This window comes from Lycorma delicatula, chromosome 1 (genome assembly GCF_047948215.1).
Source record: "Lycorma delicatula isolate Av1 chromosome 1, ASM4794821v1, whole genome shotgun sequence".
Classification (NCBI taxonomy): Eukaryota; Metazoa; Arthropoda; class Insecta; order Hemiptera; family Fulgoridae; genus Lycorma; species Lycorma delicatula.
Genome location: NC_134455.1, coordinates 397,868,974 through 397,889,351, shown reverse-complemented (window position 1 = coordinate 397,889,351; position 20,378 = coordinate 397,868,974). Strand labels below are relative to the sequence as shown.

General features: G+C 31.1%; 1 protein-coding gene across 1 annotated transcript in view; it reads right to left on the bottom strand.

Moving 5' to 3' along the window:
* Positions 1-5,982: 5,982 nt before the first annotated feature.
* Positions 5,983-20,378, bottom strand: part of PrBP (Prenyl-binding protein) — a 28,239-nt gene continuing 13,843 nt past the window's right edge. The window contains exons 3-5 of the mRNA XM_075353932.1: positions 18,883-19,018; positions 14,042-14,163; positions 5,983-9,367 (exon numbers count right to left, since the gene is read on the bottom strand). Of these exons, the coding sequence (XP_075210047.1) occupies positions 9,286-9,367; positions 14,042-14,163; positions 18,883-19,018 (340 nt within the window). The 3' untranslated portion in view covers positions 5,983-9,285. The remainder of the gene's footprint in view (positions 9,368-14,041; positions 14,164-18,882; positions 19,019-20,378) is intronic.

The following is a 20,378-nucleotide window of genomic DNA, read 5'->3' as shown; positions in this document are numbered from 1 at the left end:
ACAACCCTCGCCTCACTCTAATTAACCAAACAAGTCTATTTATTTTTACAAAATCTTTAGTCGACTGCTAAACAAAACTTTGTTATATCTCGAGTTTTAATTTAGACGAAACGAAAAAAGGACTCAATCTTATTAAATTTTGCTTTTGATTTGAATTCAAATGGTATTGCCATTTTTGTCATGTGATTGCACTACTCCCCACCACAATCTTTGCCATTGCTGGCTCCATTGCATCAGTCTGAGCCGAGCTACAGGCAATTGAACATGGCTGTTACGAATGATGCTCCTGCCAAATGTTCGTTGCGAAATGCGATATGTTTTCTGCAGTCAGAAGGATGTAGTGCTGCTTAAATACATCGCAGAATGAGCCTACTGTAAGGTGAAAACTTTATGAGTGATGGTAGTGTACAGGAATGGAGTAGGAAATTTAAAGAAGGGCAAACAGACATCATGATGAAGGTGGCTAAGAGCACAAGTCTGTTGCTACTGTACGTCTGGTTGAGCATTGAATGATTGAATGATTTTGTCCATGACAAACGGAAGTTTATAAGTGATATTTCTGCAGAAATCCAGGTTTTCTCTATACATAACTGTGACTATAAACCTAGATTGCCAGAAACTGTGTGCAGGTTGGGTCCCAAAAATGGAGTGATGATCACAAAACGCAGTAAATGGTGTCAGCCTTAATGTTTCTCACATGTTACGATAATGAGGGGAAGAGTTTTTAAAGTCTATTGTTACTGGCGATGAGACTAGGATCCAGTATGATACCCAGAAACCAAAGAACAGTCTAAACAGTGGATACACACTTCATTCTCCAAACAAACACTGAGCAACAGGAAAACAATAGCTACATTATGACCATAAAGGTGTGAACCTTATGGAGCAGAGGGCAACAATAATGAAGTAAGTTTATTGTGAATCTTTATGTGGCCTCTGCAGAGCGATCCAGAACAAACAAAGAGGCATACTCTTATCCGGCATGGTTTTGATCCACGACTGCACTGTGCCAAAATGATGCAAGACATTCTCAAATCATTCAAGCGGGAAGTTTTCGACCATCCACCGTATAGTCAAGACCTAGCACCTAGCGATTTTCACTTCTTTTGAGAATTGAAGGCATGGTTGGGCGGTCAACAATTCGCCACCAATGAAAAACTTCAGAGGCTGTCAAGATGTACCTTATCTCTTTGGCAGTAAATTTCTTTGAAGAGGGCATTGGGTAGCTGGTATCACAATATGACAAATGCCTCAATCGTTATGGCGATTAAGTTTACATGTACAAGGAAAAATACTGTATTTTGATTGTGTTATCTATGTTTAGAAGTATTCTTCAACAATATTACTATGATTTTACCACTTCAAATTTACTGATATCACTGTAAAAATACCAGTTTAATTAAATCATCAGTGTTACATTAAACCATAACAGGACTCATCAAATGATGTACTAATTATAATTAATGGTAATAAGATGACATGGAATGTCTGATATGACTTTAATAAAAGAATTAATATTTTTAATTCTATGATATCTCAGGAAAAAATTTCCAAAATTATACAGACATTAACATTAATTTGGTCTGTAAGCTTCTATTTACAGTAATACAGTAAGTAATACAGAAATTTAGCTAATACATCACAGTATTTTTGGTATATTTTTAAATAATTGGTTATTTTTTTACACGAATCTTTAAAATTTGAAAAAATGTTAATATTTCTTGAAATTCATAAGTATATTTTTATCTTTAATTATTCATTTATACAGTAACTGGGTAATAGCAAATAATCATTACGGATGGGTGATAATGAATTTTGTAAGGGTGAAAATTAGACGGAATACCTGTAGAATTACTGCGCAGTGCAGGGGAGGAGGCGATTGATAGATTATACAAACTGGTGTGTAATATTTATGAAAAAGGGGAATTTCCGTCAGACTTCAAAAAAAGTGTTATAGTAATGATACCAAAGAAATCAGGGGCAGATAAATGTGAAGAATACAGAACAATTAGTTTAACTAGTCATGCATCAAAAATCTTAACTAGAATTCTATACAGAAGAATTGAGAGGAGAGTGGAGGAAGTGTTAGGAGAAGACCAATTTGGTTTCAGGAAAAGTATAGGGACACGGGAAGCAATTTTAGGCCTCAGATTAATAGTAGAAGGAAGATTAAAGAAAAACAAACCAACATACTTGGCGTTTATAGACCTAGAAAAGGCATTCGATAACGTAGACTGGAATAAAATGTTCAGCATTTTAAAAAAATTAGGGTTCAAATACAGAGATAGAAGAACAATTGCTAACATGTACAGGAACCAAACAGCAACAGTAGCAATTGAAGAACATAAGAAAGAAGCCATAATAAGAAAGGGAGTCCGACAAGGATGTTCTCTATCTCCGTTACTTTTTAATCTTTACATGGAACTAGCAGTTAATGATGTTAAAGAACAATTTAGATTCGGAGTAACAGTACAAGGTGAAAAGATAAAGATGCTACGATTTGCTGATCATATAGTAATTCTAGCCGAGAATAAAAAGGATTTAGAAGAAACAATGAACGGCATAGATGAAGTCCTACGCAAGAACTATCGCGTGAAAATAAACAAGAACAAAACAAAAGTAATGAAATGTAGTAGAAATAACAAAGATGGACCACTGAATGTGAAAATAGGAGGAGAAAAGATTATGGAGGTAGAAGAATTTTGTTATTTGGGAAGTAGAATTACTAAAGATGGACGAAGCAGGAGCGATATAAAATGCCGAATAGCACAAGCTAAACAAGCCTTCAGTAAGAAATATAAGTTGTTTACATCAAAAATTAATTTAAATGTCAGGAAAAGATTTTTGAAAGTGTATGTTTGGAGTGTCGCTTTATATGGAAGTGAAACTTGGACAATCGGAGTATCTGAGAAGAAAAGGTTAGAAGCTTTTGAAATGTGGTGCTATAGGAGAATGTTAAAAATCAGATGGGTGGATAAAGTGACAAATGAGGAGGTATTGCGGCAAATAGATGAAGAAAGAAGCATTTGGAAAAATATAGTTAAAAGAAGAGACAGACTTATAGGCCACATACTAAGGCATCCTGGAATAGTCGCTTTAATTTTGGAAGGACAGGTAGAAGGGAAAAATTGTGTAGGCAGGCCACGTTTGGAATATGTAAAACAAATTGTTGGGGATGTAGGATGTAGAGGGTATACTGAAATGAAACGACTAGCACTAGGTAGGGAATCTTGGAGAGCTGCATCAAACCAGTCAAGTGACTGAAGACAAAAAAAAAAAAAGGGTGAAAAATGCCACACCTAATAGGGAGTTGAATCAGGAACCTGTATATAGGTAGAGACCACTCGGCATGACATTACATAATATTAAATTAACATGTTTCATTTGCTTTTATTATCAAATTATTTTATTAAAAAATATTCCTTAAATTTTTTTCAATGTATATGATAATATATCCATCTTTAGATAACTTTACACTGCTTACTACAAACTAATTTTTTGGAGTTCCTAGCGATGCAGGATACATCATGGTTAAACAAAGATTTAGTAATCAACTCATTGATTACAAAGCATATACTGGAGCAGATATTGATAATGACCATAATTTAGTGATAATGAAATATAGATTGGGGTTTAAAACCTGAAGAAAAGGTATCAGATGAATCAGTAGAATACAGAAGCTAGAGCAAGAGGAGGTAAAGAAGAATTTTGAGGAGGACATTGCACGATGTCTGAGTAAAAATGATAAAGTAGAAAATATAAAGAAGGATGGGAGAATGATAAAAAGAAAATTCTTAAATCAGCAGAAGTGAACTGAGGCAGAACAAAAAGAACTGGTAGAAAACCTTGGATATCAGAGGATATAATTGAAGAACATAAAAATGAAGAAGGGAGACTGACAAGGATGTTCCCTATCCCCGTTACTTTTTAATTTTTATATAGAACTACCAGTTAATGAAGTTAAAGAACAATTTAGATCCGAAGTAACAGTGCAAGATGAAAAGAGAAAGATGTTATGATTTGCTGATGATGTAGTAATTCTAGCTGAGAGTAAAAAAAAAATTTAGAAGAAACAATAAACGGCATGAATGAAGTCCTACGCAAGAACTACCGCATGAAAATAAACAAGAACAAAACGAAAGTAATGAAATGTAATAGAAATAATGTAGATGGATGATGAATATAATATCTGTTATTTGGGAAGTAGAATTACTGAAGATTGACGAAACAGGAGCGATATAAAATGCCAAATAGTAAATATGAAACAACCTTTCAGTCAGAAATATAATTTGCTTACATCATGGATTAATTTAAACATCAGGAAAACATTTTTGACAGTATATGTTAGGAGTGTAGCTTTATATGGAAGTGAAACTTGGATGATCGGAGCACATGAGAAGAAATGATTAGAGGCTTTTGAAATGTGGTGCTATAGGAGATGTTAAAAATCAGATAAGTGGATAAAGTGACAAATGAAGAGGTGTTGCGGATAATAGATGAAGAAAGAAGCATTTGGAATAATATAGTTAAAAGTATAGACAGACTTATAGGCCATATATTAAGGCATCCTGGAATAGTCGCTTTAATATTAGAGTGGTAGGTAGAAGGAAAAAATTGTGCAGGCAAGCAACAGTTGGAGTACGTAAACAAATTGTTACGGATGTAGGATGTAGAGGCTATACTGAAATGAAACGACTGGCACTAGAAAGGGAATCTTGGAGAGCTGCATCAAACCAGTCAAATGAGTGACGACAAAAAAAAAAATGATGTGCAACTTTCTTGGAGATTGATGATAACTGATACGCTGTATTAATAATATAATTTGTTTTAATTTAAAACAAGAGGTGCTACTGTTGTACTCCCTAAGATATTTCAGATATTATAAAACCATCAGACTGAAAGGGGTCTGCTTGAACATCTTATCCACGAGCCTTTAATTATTATCAATTAAATTACTAACTTATACAAATATAAATTAATGACTGAAAGAATTAATAATTACATAAATATATATTTTTTCTGAATATTTGAATAAATAAAATATTCAGTAACATATTGACCACTGTGCTAATAAAATTTAATATAAACCACCAAAACACAGTAACTAGATATGTTAAATTTACCTAATCACTGTGTGTTGGTGAAGTATTATATTTTATATAATATTATATATATGTATATTATTCCTTAAAGTGATATTGGTAAATCTTCAAATGCATCACTGAACATTCATTATGAGATATAAATAATTTGGGGATCGTTTCATAAAAGTACTAGTTTTATAAGCTTATAAAATATACTTTTTACAAGATCACTGACTGAAAAAGATCAATAACTGAATGTCATTTATAGAATGATAGAATTTATAGAATTTCTACCCACAAAAGCTGGTTCATTTTCATTTGGAGCAATTACCTTTACTGCTATTTTCTATCAACAACAGTATAAATGGGTGGTATTACTGATAAATCTCTAAAGTTGCTAATAATTATATTAACACTGGGGCGACTGTTAATTGAAATTATAAAATTCAAATAACTCATCAAACAGAATCTTATGAAATACTGTCCGTACCTCCAACACAATGGAACTGGGTACTGCAATCCAGTCAGTGTAACACTATTTGTAATTGCTGTGTTGGCATAAGCGAATCATTTTGATTGGTTTCATGTTTGCAGGAACGGCTCATTGTTGTTTATCACTACAATTAAATTCTTAATTATGTTTCTTGGATATGTAAATAAGATATTCTTTCATCAAATATTCTAGCTTTTCTTAGAATTAACCTTTTTACCTAGTCACTTGACGATCCTGAATCCATTTTGTTTAGATTTTCATAACAAAAATTTAGTAATAAAAGCAAATGTGAACTGCAAATGCAAATTTTGTAAATGATCATCAGTATGATTATCCTTACAATTTTTATCATAAAATTTGGGGTCTAAATTATAATGTTTATGAAATAAACACAATTTTTATATTTATAAGCTTAATTTTTATTTTTATGAAACAAGCCCTTAGAGTCTAGTACGGTGTTTAACATCAGGAACAGAATTTATCGATCACAGAAATAAAAATACAGTAGCGAACAAATAAATCTGAACAAAGGGAATTTTTATTCTGTTGTAGGGAATTTTCATTCTATGGCAGACTGCTTGCAGTTTGGTGTTTTAGATTACATTGTTAGTTCATATACAAACAGAATTAGTGGTTTTTGTGCTTTTGTAATTCATTGTCAATTAGGTTTTGGTGACCATGCGAGTTCCTATTATAAATTTGTTATTCGTTTCTAGTTAATACAATGGATATAACTCACGAAAATGGTCAAAGATTTTTGCTCTATCCCAACAAACACAAATGAGTCGAAGACAGATTGGCAGTGAGTGTAGTGTAGGATTAGGTACTGTAAATGAAATTGTGAAAAGGTTTAGGGAAACAGGTTCCGTCTCTTCAAAGAGAAAAGGAAAAAGAAAATCACGCCTACACAGGATTGATTACTAATAAGGAAAAGCAAAATTAACCGAAGAATGTAAACTGTTGACCTTAACAGGGACTTGAGAGCCAATGATAGAGTCTACATTCGTAATTCAGTGGATGAAAAGACTACTATGCCAACACACCTGAAAGAAGCTCCCAAATACCTGGCCAAAAAGATGTTTTGGGGATATTTTACACATGAAGGGAGAAGAGCACTCATCCCTGTGAATATGGGATGACGAAATCGGATCAATATATTAACATATGCCAAAGAAAAATAGTCTTGCTTATGTAGAAAATCCCAGAACTCATTTTTGAACAGGATCTTGCACCATGTCACACATCAAAGAAAGCAAGAGTTTTTCAAAAACCAAAAACATTTAGCCACTCTTGTGGCCATGGAACTCCCCGACCTGAATCCCATTGAAAATTTATGGGCCGTACTAAAAAGAAGACGTGGGAGAATTGTAGCATAAAGACTGATCTTATTAGTTCAGTGATACAAGTTTGGTTTCAAGATGAAGAAATCAAAAACAAAGGACACACAAACTTTTAAATTTGACTAAGTTAGACTTTTAAATATTTTTTCTTTTAAAAATAACATTTTTTGTTAAAAATACTATGTTCGGATTAATTTGTTCGCCACTGTACACGAAAATATTTCTTAAGACTGTGAACCAGCAACTCATAGATGAAATATAGAATTCTTTTTGTACAAATGAATACCCTTCTATTAAAAATTATTGTTTTACCTCAGTGGAATCAATGCCAAAGAGGATTAATAAGATAATCAAAAACTAAAGACGACACATAAATTATTAAATTTAACTTAGTTTGACTATTAAACAATTTTTTCTTTTAAAAATAAAATTCTCTGTCAATGAATTAATTTGTACACCGCTGTAAATATCTCAACGTATTTGATTACATTTTAGAATTTTGGCAATATTCATTCCTTATTAGTATTATTTTGTAGTTAATTTAGTTTATTTGCCAATAATTATATTATTATCTCACTTGTATTCAGATTCGGTTAAATTATTTATCATTTTTAATAATTTTAAACTCTTATTATACTCAAAAATTTATATTTATTAAAAGGCATTTCTTAAACATTTATTTTACAACAAACAGAAATTTATTTATTTTTTATATAAACAGTAAATAAAACAAAATGCATAAATTTATTAAACTTCATTAGTAAATTTCATATAAAACGTAATTAAAAATTCTATGAACTTAACTCTAAAAAATTTAAAAACTAAAAATTATCTAAACCCTTGATAATCCTACGGTATACAGATATAATAATAAATTAAATATATGATAAATTCACTAAAATATGCTTTTTAAGATATCTAAAGTGCTTCTATTAATTTTCATATATGTAATACTTATTTTTATTTTTTTTTATCAGCAAACATTTTTAAACAAATTTACATGTATTGCGATAACAAAATACATAACAATTACAAGATTTACATAATTACAAACAAGTAAAACTTAAATCTACTGTTGTGTTTTAAAGTGCAAATGACACACATGCACATAATAATCATATAACGTAAAGAAAAAATTTAAATAATAATTTAAATTTCTATTAAACTGTAAAAATGGCTCAAAATAATGAAAATATATTTCTTTTCAATAATGAACTTATATTAGGAAAGCGACCACAATACTATTGTGGCCACATCAGTAAAAATTGTATACAAGTTGGTGTTTGATAAATGAATAATATTGTTTTTTTCCAATCCAATTATGCTTGTTTTTAAAAACATTGGCAATATACCTGTACATAAGCTGATGTACAGTTGATTTCAACCGGAAATTATTCTTTATTTGGATTGCGAACTATTAAACAAACATTCTTCTCTATACTATTGCAACCAAATTTCTCCACCTACAACAATCTATGCATGTTTTCTTGATTCTACAAATTAATAAAATCCACATTAAATGTAACAAAGAAAGAAAAAAAATCCTACAAAATTCATAGAAAAGTTTTAATTCTTCAAAGGATCAATGAAGAAACAAAAATTTTGAGATACGTTGAATTGTTCATAAAATGCTGAAAACAAGTACGGAATAGTTAATATAATATAAATTCATACTAAAAAATTATAAATGCAGCGATAAAGAAAGTGAACACAAGTAAAAGAAAGATATTAAAAATGACTTATTTTAGAGATTTTTCAAAAAAATACCTTGACCTACAAAGATCAACAGCCACATGTTACAAAAAAAAATTAAGAAAAAATATTCTACACTAAAATTACGACCATTTACTGTGTTATAATATGCCACACGTTACTCTGATATTTATAAATAAAAGTAATAAATATGCTGTAATATTAAACGATTTAAATAATTAGCAGATCAAAACCTTTCCTTAATAGCAAGATATTATTTTTTATAATTTAACATTCGGTTTGTACGTTTCATCAACATTTAATGTGCATATGATTTATATTAACAACTTGGAATGTAAATCCATACTGGACTACAATATATTTTCTTAACTAAAGATCTTAATTTATTTTCACAATTTATAATTTTCAAATAAAAATGAATAAATAATTAAAACAAAAAAAAAAAAATATATATAACATCATCTAAAACGAAAATGTAACACGTGCACTGTTAGTTCAATACAATTCATTGTAACTGTTTTTGATTTATAAAAGATAATTTTCTTTTAAAAATCTGAATAAAAATTACAACAGATAAGATATAAATTAAGTAATGCACTGAATTTTTCATAAGTTTACCGAATAAATTTACCTCTTCTTGTAAAATATCGTAGTTTCATACGTAGAAAAGACGTACCTTTGATGTCGATACCAGAAGATCATCATCATAAAAATTTGTTTCTATCAAGATATTACCGCTAGAAAAAGAAAAAATAATACCAAAATAGTATAACAGTTTTAAGAACATTAAATAAACATTCACAATTCTATACCTTTTTTTTAACTTTTATTTATAGTTGCATCAACAATTAAAGTAATTAATGACTTAATGTAATGTAACTGTACCGGTAAAATTGTAGTTTTAAAGAATAAATAAAAGTAACTACCTTTATTAGTATTTGAATCTGAGAATTTCGACTTCAAAATCAGCTGATTTACGACGAGTTTACCACTAGACCAACCTGGTGGGTTACAATTCTATACCCTTTTTTGTTTTTGCTGTTTAGCCTCTGGTAATTACCGTTCAGGTATTACTTCAGAGGATATGGAAATGAAGTGTAGTCTTGTACAGTCTCAGTTCGACCATTCCTGAGATGTGTGGTTAATCGAAACCCAACCACCAAAGAACACCGGTATCCACGATCTAGTAAATCAGCTGTGAAAATAACACATGATCCAGATGGATAATGGATAATTGGATGAATGAGGATGATATGTATGAGTGTAAATGAAGTGTAGTCTTGTACATTCTCAGTTCAACCATTCCTGAGATGTGTGGTGAATTGAAACCCAACCACCAAAGAACACCGGTATTCACGATCTAGTATTCAAATCCGTGTAAAAATAACTGGCTTTACTAGGACTTGAACGCTGTAACTCTCGACTTCCAAATCAGCTGATTTGGGAAGACGTGTTCACCACTAGACCAACCCGGTGGTCTACAATTCTATACCTTTTCCCCCTCTACTCCCCTGGGCTGGACCGACTTGATGGTATTACGCCACCCAGGGGAGTGTCCGTTACTCTAATTAGCCCTCCCCACCTACTGGCATGGCAGGTCGGGTTAACCGGTGGCTCTTTTGACGTTTCTTTCATTTTTGTCCTTTATGGCACCACACCATACCTCAATGCCGTGGTGTGGCCCATGGATCTTTTGTTATTTTTTATTCCTACCAAACACACCCAAGGAGTCCTCAGATCATTGAAACCAGCACACCTCAGCATGCTGGCTCTCACTGCTGAGGCTGTCCACCTCACCTAACAAACTAGTACCCCATATTTCTTTCATCTATGCTCTTTTGCTTTAAAACTGTTCTTATGTAATCAGCAACCTTTACCTCACTATTAAGCATATAATCAACTGTTTCCTTCGTCGTTTTCCCTCTAATACCTGCATACTGCCTTAACTCCTGCCATTTGTGGCACCTCAAAATGGTATGCTCAACATCATCTTGTTCTACACAGTACATACACATAGGCTGATCTCTTTTGGCAATTTTATGAAGATATGCATTGAAACAACCATGCCCTGTTAAAAATTGTGTAACATAATAATCCATTTCACCGTGACGCCTACTTGTCCATATTATTATGTCTATTCATATTAATCTACTCCAATTAGCTACCCCTGCATCCAGCCATCTTTGCTGCCATAAGTTATATATCTCTTTTTTTACATCATTATCTGTTCTGCCTAAGTATTTCTCAACTCTGTATTTAGCGATAAGATCTATAGAGAAAACTCCAGGAAGGACACAGAGGGCCTCATAAGAGACCGTTCTGTAGGCCGATACAACTCTTCTAAGAGTACCCCTCTCTGTATCTTCTTCATTCTATCTCTATTCCTTCCAATATTGAATGCTGACCACCATGCCAGAACGGCATACAACACTGCAGAAGTCACTGTCGATGCAAGAAGTCTTCTCTTCGAAGCCCTTGGTGCTCTCTTCTTTGACATTAACACATTCAAACTTCTCATCATTCTTTCTCCACTATCACATATTTTTAAAACATGTTCTGTAAAACGACAGTTCTTCTGCAATGTGACTCCCAAATATTTTAGCATCTGTACTGCCTCTATTCTGTGACTATCGATGTGTATATCAACCGATTCTAGTACCCTACGTCCTGTGAACTTGACATATTTACACTTATTCACAGATAATTGTAACCCTCTTGTATGCAACCATCTAGCTACTACTTCTAGTGACAGGTTTGTCTTATCTTTAACTTCTTCCATTGTTTTAGCTTGTACGAGCACAGCTAATTCTAATAATTCTATACCTACCAAGTAAAAACATAACTATTTTGAGAAAACCTTTTAACAGGTTTAGGGTCTCGCTTTTGCTGACCTTCCTCATTGTTATTTTTTTTAATAATTTTCATTAATTTTGATTTTACTTCAATAATATTTTAACCTTCAACAAAAAAGTATACAAACAAATCAATGTTATTTTCTGCAATAAAATTGAATCAAATAATTTTTTGTTTCTATATAAATTTTAAGTGCTTATAACTACTGCACATCATAATAGAAGACTATACACATGGAAAAAGCCAAGTAAAACTGCAAGATATCAGATAAATTATATCATAGTTAAGCAAAGATTTAGAAATCAACTCATAGACTCCAAAGCTTACCCTGGAGCAGACATTGATAGGGACCATAATTTAGTGATAACAGAATGCAGATTAAGGTTCAAAAACCTGAAGAAACGGTGTCAGATGAATTTGTGGAATTTAGAGAAGCTTGAGGAAGAGGACGTAAAGAAGATTTTTAAGGAGGACAAGAGGTCTGAGTAAAAAAGATAAGGTAGAAAATGTAGAAGAAGAATGGGAGAATGTTAAAAAGAAAATTCTTAAATCAGCAGAAGTGAACTTAGGAGGAACAAAGAGAACTGGTAAAAAACATTGGATGGCAGAGGATGTATTGCAGCTGATGAATGAACGTAGAAAATATAAGAATGCTAATGATGAAGAAAGTAAAAGGAACTATCGGCAATTAAGAAATGCTATAAACAGGAAGTGCAAACTGGCGAAAGAAGAGTGGATTAAAGAAAAGTGTTCAGAAGTGGAAAGAGAAATAAAACATTAGTAAAACAGGTGGAGCGTACAGGAAAGTTAAGGGAAAATTTTGTGGTACGTAAATTAGAATCTAATAATGTGTTAAACAAAGATGGTACACTGATTTATAGAATGAAAGGAAAGGTTGATGGAATATATTGAAGAGTTATACGGAGGAAATGAATTAGAAAATGGTGTTATAGAGGAAGAAGAGGAAGTCGAGGAGGTTGAAAGAGGTGAAATAATACTGAGATTTGAATTTAAGAGAGCATTAAAAGATTTGAATGGCAGAAAGGCTCCTGGAATAGCTAGAATACCTGGAGAAGTACTGCGCAGTGCAGGTGAGGAAGCGATAGATAGATTATACAAACTGGTGTGTAATATTTACAAAAAATGGGGAAAGTTCTGTCAGACTTCAAAAAGAGTGTAATAGTCATGATACCAAAGAAAGCAGGAGCAGACAAATGTGAAGAATACAGAAAAATTAGCTTAACTAGTCATGCATCAAAAATCTTAACTAGAATTCTGTATGGAAGAATTGAGAGGAGAGTAGAAGTGTTAGGAGATGACTGATTTGGTTTCAGGAAAAGTATAGGGACAAGGGAAGCAATTTTAGACCTCAGATTAATAATAGAAGGAAGATTAAAAAAAAACAAACCAACATAGTTGGCATTTACAGACATAGAAAAGGCATTCAATAATGTAGACTGGAATAAAATTTTCAGCATTTAAAAAAAATAAGGGTCAAAATTCAAAGATAAAAGAACAATTGCTAACATTTACAGGAACCAAACAGCAACAGTAATAATTGAAGAACATTAGAAAGAAGCCATAATAAGAAAGGGAGTCTGACAACGGTGTTCCCTATCCCCATTACTTTTTAATCTTTAAATAGAACTAGCAGTTAATGATGTTAAAGAACAACTTAGAACTGGAATAACAGTACAAGGTGAAAAGATTAAGATGCTACGATTTGTTGATGATACAGTAATTCTAGCCGAGAGTAAAAAGGATTTAGAAGAAACAATGAACGGCATGGATTTAGTCGTATACAAGAACTAATGCATGAAAATAAACAAGAACAAAATGAAAGTAATGAAATGTAGTAGAAATAATGAAGACGGATCACTGAATGTAAAAATAGGAAGAGAAAAGATTACGGAGGTAGAAGAATTTTGTTATTTGGGAAGTAGAATTACTAAAGATGGACGAACCAGGTTTGATATAAAATGCCGAATAGCACAGGCGAAACGAATCTTCTTTCAGAAAAATAATTTGTTTACATCAAAAATTAATTTAAACGTCAGGAAAAGATTTTTGTAAAGTATATGTTTGGAGCGTAGCTTTATATGGAAGTGAAACTAGGATGGTCAGAGAACCTGAAAAGAAAAGATTGGAAGTTTTTGAAATGCAGTGCTATAGGAGAATGTTAAAAATCAGACGGGTGAAAAAGTGACAAATGAAGAGATGTTGTGGCAAATTGATGAAGAAAGAAGCATTTGGAAAAATATAGTTAAAAGAAGAGACAGACTTTTAGGTCATATACTAAGGCATCCTGGAATAGTCACTTTAATATTGGAGGGACAGGTAGAAGGGAAATATTGTGCAGGCAGGCAACATTTGGAATATGTAAAACAAATTGTTAGGGATTTAAGATGTATACTGAAATGAAACGACTATGTGAATTGTAGTTTTTATTTCTGAAGAGCAATATAAGTGTTGATTACATATAGGACCAAATGGTTAAATAAATAAAAAAATTATCCTTTTAATATATAATAATAATCTTTTTTTTATACATGACTTACTTTAAAACATTTGCAGGCATCATCTGAGATTCTGGTGCTGCTTCTATAACTGACTGCCACGTATTTGTGGAATTAGGAATGACAAATCCGAATTCAAAGAACCATTCTTCTAAACACCTCCCCTGTACATAAAAAAATTTTATTAAAAATTACACATTAGAAAAGTCAATGAGTTATTAATTGTTGAGTGTGAATAATCAAATGAACTTTATTTACAAATACAATATACTACAGTAATCAAAGAATCATAACATAAATCTTCAGCCCTTTTTATTTTTAATTATTTAATAAAATAATAAATTTGTTATTCCGACTGGTAAATAACAACATATTGAATATATCATGTCAGGAATGGGTACATGTTCATGGAGTGAACAAATTTATATGTTCAGGAATGACAAAATTCAAATGACGTGAGAATCAAGTTACCTAGAACTGATCCTCAGTTTAAATAATTCTGTATTATTAACGTAACTAATATGCCATTAAAACAATAGAAGACAATGATTTCTATAAAAATCGAATCCAATTTCTGATCTAAATATAGATTACTTTAAATCAAATATCTATTAAATTAACAATAATATTAAAAAAAAAATTAAACATTCATTAAAGTATATAGCTATTCAATCTGCTTGGTCTTCTCTTTTTATTGTTTTTATAAGAGTACATTTGTTTTACAATTTTACTTCTATTTTGATTTTATTTCAATAATTTTAACTTTCAGTCAAGAATTAAAAGGAGATTAGGTAAAATATTTTTTGTTTCTATCAAAATCGTTTAAAGCTTATAACAACTGAACCAATGAACTGATTTTCAAAATTAAAGTTTGCTTTTTTTACTACCTTATACGAAATAAATGAAGTATTGTGTTCGTGAAAAATTTCTGTTTTTACATGTCAATGGAAATAATCATTTTGACCATCCCTGAATCCATTTTGACCAGTTTCGGCATGATGTCTGAACATATGTACATATCTCGCATAACTCAAAAAAGATAAGCTATAGGCTGTTGAAATTTTGGATTTAAGACTATTGTAACATCTAGTTGTGCACCTCCTCTTTTGATTGCAATAGACTGAACCAAAAGTGTCCAAAAACGCCCAAAAAAATTGGATCTTGGACTTTTTCTTAACTACAGTAGTAAGCCCTCGTTGAGAGCTTTTCAATGATATATGATAAGTGGTACTTATTTTCATCGGTTCTACGGTTTGCCAAATAAAATTTTAATTAATAAAATATTTGGATCTTACAAGGGGAAGGCACGTCGGTTCGAATCAGACATCAACTACTTTTTTTTTTAGTTTAAATATATTGATTTATTAATAATTAACCTCTGATGGTAAAAAAAATGTTTATGATAAAGAATAATTTAATAACAATAACAAAAAAAAAAATCCTAAGTTATTAATGAAATAAAATTTTGTGTACTTTTAAAAATGTGTAAATGTAATTTAGTAGGCGTAGAAGGAAGTCATGTGGTGTCCATCAGATTTTTCCTTATAAGGTTGTATACTTGCTCGCTGAGCAATTAAATCATCAAACTTAACATTTTTGTACTGGATAAAGAAATTAAAGATTATTATTATTCATTTAACTGCTACCTGCCCATACTAAATAAATTATGTATAAATATATTTCTGTGCATGATATAATTATTTATCTCAACGAAAAGCTAATAACAAATAGATTTTATTAAATTTTAATTCTAATTTTTTTAAATCTCAAATTAAAATATCTTCTTAATAAATATTGATTAAATAAATGCAGATTTTTAATCATTCAAATTTTATTGTCTTCAAAATTTTCTAAAGATTAATTTATTTCTTTTCATTTTTGTCTAAATTCAATTTTAACCTTTACCAAAATTATAATATACATAAAAAATATAATTAAATTATATATATATATATATTCTCCTACTTTCACATCGATGTTTAGGTCATTGCCAGAGGTGATATATGTATACTATAGTCTTGAGTGTTTCTAATTACCAATAAGTCTTACATTTTATACCTTAATATTATTATTATTATTATTATTATTACTAAATCTTATCTTGACCCACATCGTATTACATATGGTCAACATATTACATCTCCAAAAAAAAAAATTACATATAGTAAATTTATTTCTTTCCTACTCCCCTATTTATACAAATATAATTTTTATTTCAAATACAATAGTTTTATATTTTTCTCTAATCCTCCAGTTTTCTGAGCCTTTGTCTAGTCAGTCATACCCCAATTGTCATGTAAGAAGGTACATGAGAACAACCCCAATCACAATGTACAGAAATTTGTCAAGTTCAACCACAGCTTGGCAGTAGTAACAGCTAACAGGACTTATCCAGTCTAATGTAGAAATTTACAGTATTCTATCTACAGAATAAATATTTTTTACAGATAATTTTCAAACGTATCCATTTTTAGAAGTGATTATTTAGTTTTTGAACCTTAGTACAACATACATTAATGATATAGTTTTTAAGTAAATAAATTTTACTTTTTTTTATTTATACTGAAGTAAAATAATTTTAAAAATTAATTTTTTAAACTATGAAATGTAACTGTCAAATATATATTTTTTTATCCATTATTTACTTATTTTTATTCATTCAATATGAGAAACACACTACCAGAAAGCTCAGTGGGAAAAAACCACATCCTCTGAAAATTAATAATAATTTTTTTCTTACATCCATTTCTTTTTTCAAAATTTTTTTTACTTTTGAGGCCACATTGGACCACTTTATCATCCATGTTTCAGTTCCTCTTGAATTACCGTATTAGTCTGGCCTTTTGATTTTCCCAGTATTTCTTCATTCTATCGGATCATTGCTTCCTGATCTCGTCTGTGACCTCCACTTTGTTATGCCTTTCCAATTTTTTAATGTTGAATCTATTGTTTTGAAGTGCGTTGTTAATTTTCATTTATCACAGGCATCCTCAACCCTCAAGCCAATTTCTTGAAGATATCTTTGAATTTCTCTAACATATTTTCCTCAGTTTTTTTTTGTTAATATTCCTTGTGACCAGCTGTTTTAGAATTCGGTTCTCAGGCATTTTTAATACGTGGAAAAAATGGGAAATCCTTCGTTTTTTCATCGTACTGAGAATTGGGTCCAACTTGTTTGTAGACTATTTCATTTGTGGTAATTCGCCACACTCCATCCTTTTGATAACTTTTATTTAAACAATTTCTCATAATTTGCCTTTCTGTTTTACACAATTGGTTAGTTTTACTTTCATTCTCGATCTGAAATATAATCTCACAAGCATAAAGCACACTGGAAGAACTACTGTGTTATAATGGTGAATTTTGGATTTTATTGAGAGATTTTTTATTGTATGTTTGCCAAGTTAGACTTTATGCTCTTTTAATTTTAGTTATTCTGTTTTGCCGTGTTTGTTTTTCCTTCAATCCGCAGCGAATAATTTCACCTAAGTATTTAAATTGTTCCACTATTTTTATTTCTTTATCGTTAACTTTGATTTTGCTTACACAGAGGGACGATAAAATCAAAGCCATTATTTCTGTCTTTTCATAAAAAATTTCCAGGCCAATCCATTGGGAAATTTTTTCTAGGCTGGTAATTTGTTTTTTAACCTCTTCCATATTTAGTTTTGGTAAGGCCAAATCATCAGCAAATCCTAATATATTAGTTTTTATTGAATTTTTATCTGTTCCTATTATTGTTTTAATGGGATTTTCCTTTTGCCAAATTTTAATTACGTAGTCCAGTGTAATAGTGAATAGCAATGGGGAAAGTCCATCTCAATTTAGTCTTTATCAGGAAGGGTTCAGACATCTCCCCTCTAAATTTAACCTTGGACTGTGTGTTTGTTAGTTAATTCTATAATTTTCACCAATTTCATTGGATCTCTAGCACAGTTAGTGTACGAATTCAATCATATGCCTTTTTAATGCTGCTCCAGAAAATTTTTTTTCAGCCTTTACAAAATCACAGTTAAAGTTTTTTGTAAAATAAAAGAACCAAAAAAAAAATCCAATAGAATAGACGGAAGCAGGATAATAATGTAATTCTACACTTTATCACATTAAGATTACAGTACACAGTTTTTAAGCACAATGTGCTTAAATTGTATTTGGTTTAACTGAATAAATAATAAAATGTCAATACAGATAATATTTTTTAATATTATTAGAGAATAACTTAATAAAATCTCCGCTTAAAAACACTATAGTCCGACGGTGCTTAATTTAAATTTCTATGTACACAGAAACAATACATTATTTTTTACTAATTACCTTCTCTTTCGCCCTACCAGCATGTTTTTGGACAGATTTAGTGATCAAAGAGCCTTGCTTTCCGCCATCTTCTGATCGCTACTGAAAAAAACAAATAAATGCTTTCGAATTTCTTCCACTGACTAAACTAGAAAAAGGAACGTTCCGGACACACGTGAAATGAAAAAAAAAAAACAACCTTCCACCAACCTGCCAGGGCCGGCTCTGCGAGAGCGAGCGTGCTCTCTCTCCCTCGCAACATCGCGTGCAGCTTCCTATGTGCGCATGTGCACAACAGCCAAACAACACACCGCTGGAACTGTGAAGCACACAGTTCCATACAAAGAATTTTATATATTTTTCATAAACTGGGGGATGGCTACTGACATTAAACTTAAGGATTGTATATTGTACAAATATAAAGAAAGAAAGACTTATTATATTAAATGTTATCGATAACATTTAATATATTACAGCAATAGTGCTGCAGTTCCACAGTGCCTATACACGAGCCATCACTCTCATGAACTGAAAAGAAGGTGATGTAGTAGTATTAATAAAATAACCAAATTAAATAAAAATTGGTATACCTTGAATAATACTTTTTGTTGCAATCTAAATTTCTCCATAGCTTCAACAGAAGAAAAGTTTATTTCTCGCGATACTGCTCGGCATTTTAAAATCTTTTTAGGCACTCTTGCCTCATGCTCCTTGTCTGGAACTGATCTGAAATAAAATTAATAAAATAATGTATTATAAAATTTAAAAAAAACAAAAGACTTTTTAATTTAATTTTTATTAACTCTGAATGACCTAACATTATAGACACTAAAATTAAGTAAAATTGTATGACAAATTACATAAAGTGATATTGACATTATAATTTTTTTTTTGTCTTCAGTCATTTGACTGGTTTGATGCAGCTCTCCAAGATTCCCTATCTAGTGCCAGTCGTTTCATTTCGGTATATCCACTACATCCTACATCCCTAACAATTTGTTTTACATATTCCAAATGTTGCCTGCCTGTACAATTTTTCCCTTCTACCTGTCCCACCAATATTAAAGCGACTATTCTAGGATGCCTTAGTATGTGGCCTATAAGTCTGTCTCTTCTTTTAACTATATTTTTCCAAACGCTTCTTTCTTCATCTACTTGCCGCAATACTCTTCTTCATTTGTCACATTATCCACCCGCCTGATTTTTAACATTCTCCTATAGCACCGCATTTCAAAAGCTTCTAATCTTTTCTTCTCAGATACTCCGATCGTCCAAGTTTCACTTCCATATGAAGCAACGCTCCAAACATACACTTTCAAAAATCTTTTCCTGACATTTAAATTAATTTTTGATGTAAACAAATTATATTTCTTACTGAAGGCTCGTTTCACTTGTGCTATTCGGCATTTTATATCGCTCCTGCTTCGTCCATCTTTAGTAATTCTACTTCCCAAATAACAAAATTCTTCTACCTCCATAATCTTTTCTCCTCCTATTTTCACATTCAGTGGTCCATCTTTGTTGTACATTATACATTAACTATACTGTATTGTACTATAACTATATTGTACATTATAATACAATCTGCAATCTGAGTATCATTCTTGGATTTATTAATGCAATAAAATAAATGAATATTTTAACAGTATACATTACTGCCTCAAAATATTTATAACATGCCTGAATATTTTGAGCAAGTAATAATTAAATCTACTAAATTTACCTAACAACAAAATACAAAAAGGCTAGAATTTGCTTCTATACTACATTGCAATTAGCTCAATAAGACAATGAAAATGTATCAAATAAGAAATCACATTCTACAATGTACGATCAAAATAATACTGTAACCAATTAAAAGTAAATACAGATTTTATTGTATTGGAATTGTAAGTGTACCTCTGTAAGGAATGTGCTGTGCAAGAGAGAGCAGTACTATTATGACATTCAATAAGTAGTGACACTCGTCCTACCAAAACACAGGCTGCCTGCTACTACAACTACTAAATTTATCAATGACAGTTTATATAATAAACTTATCAATGATACCTGAAACAATTCAATCGTTAGTCTAGTACAAAGTGTG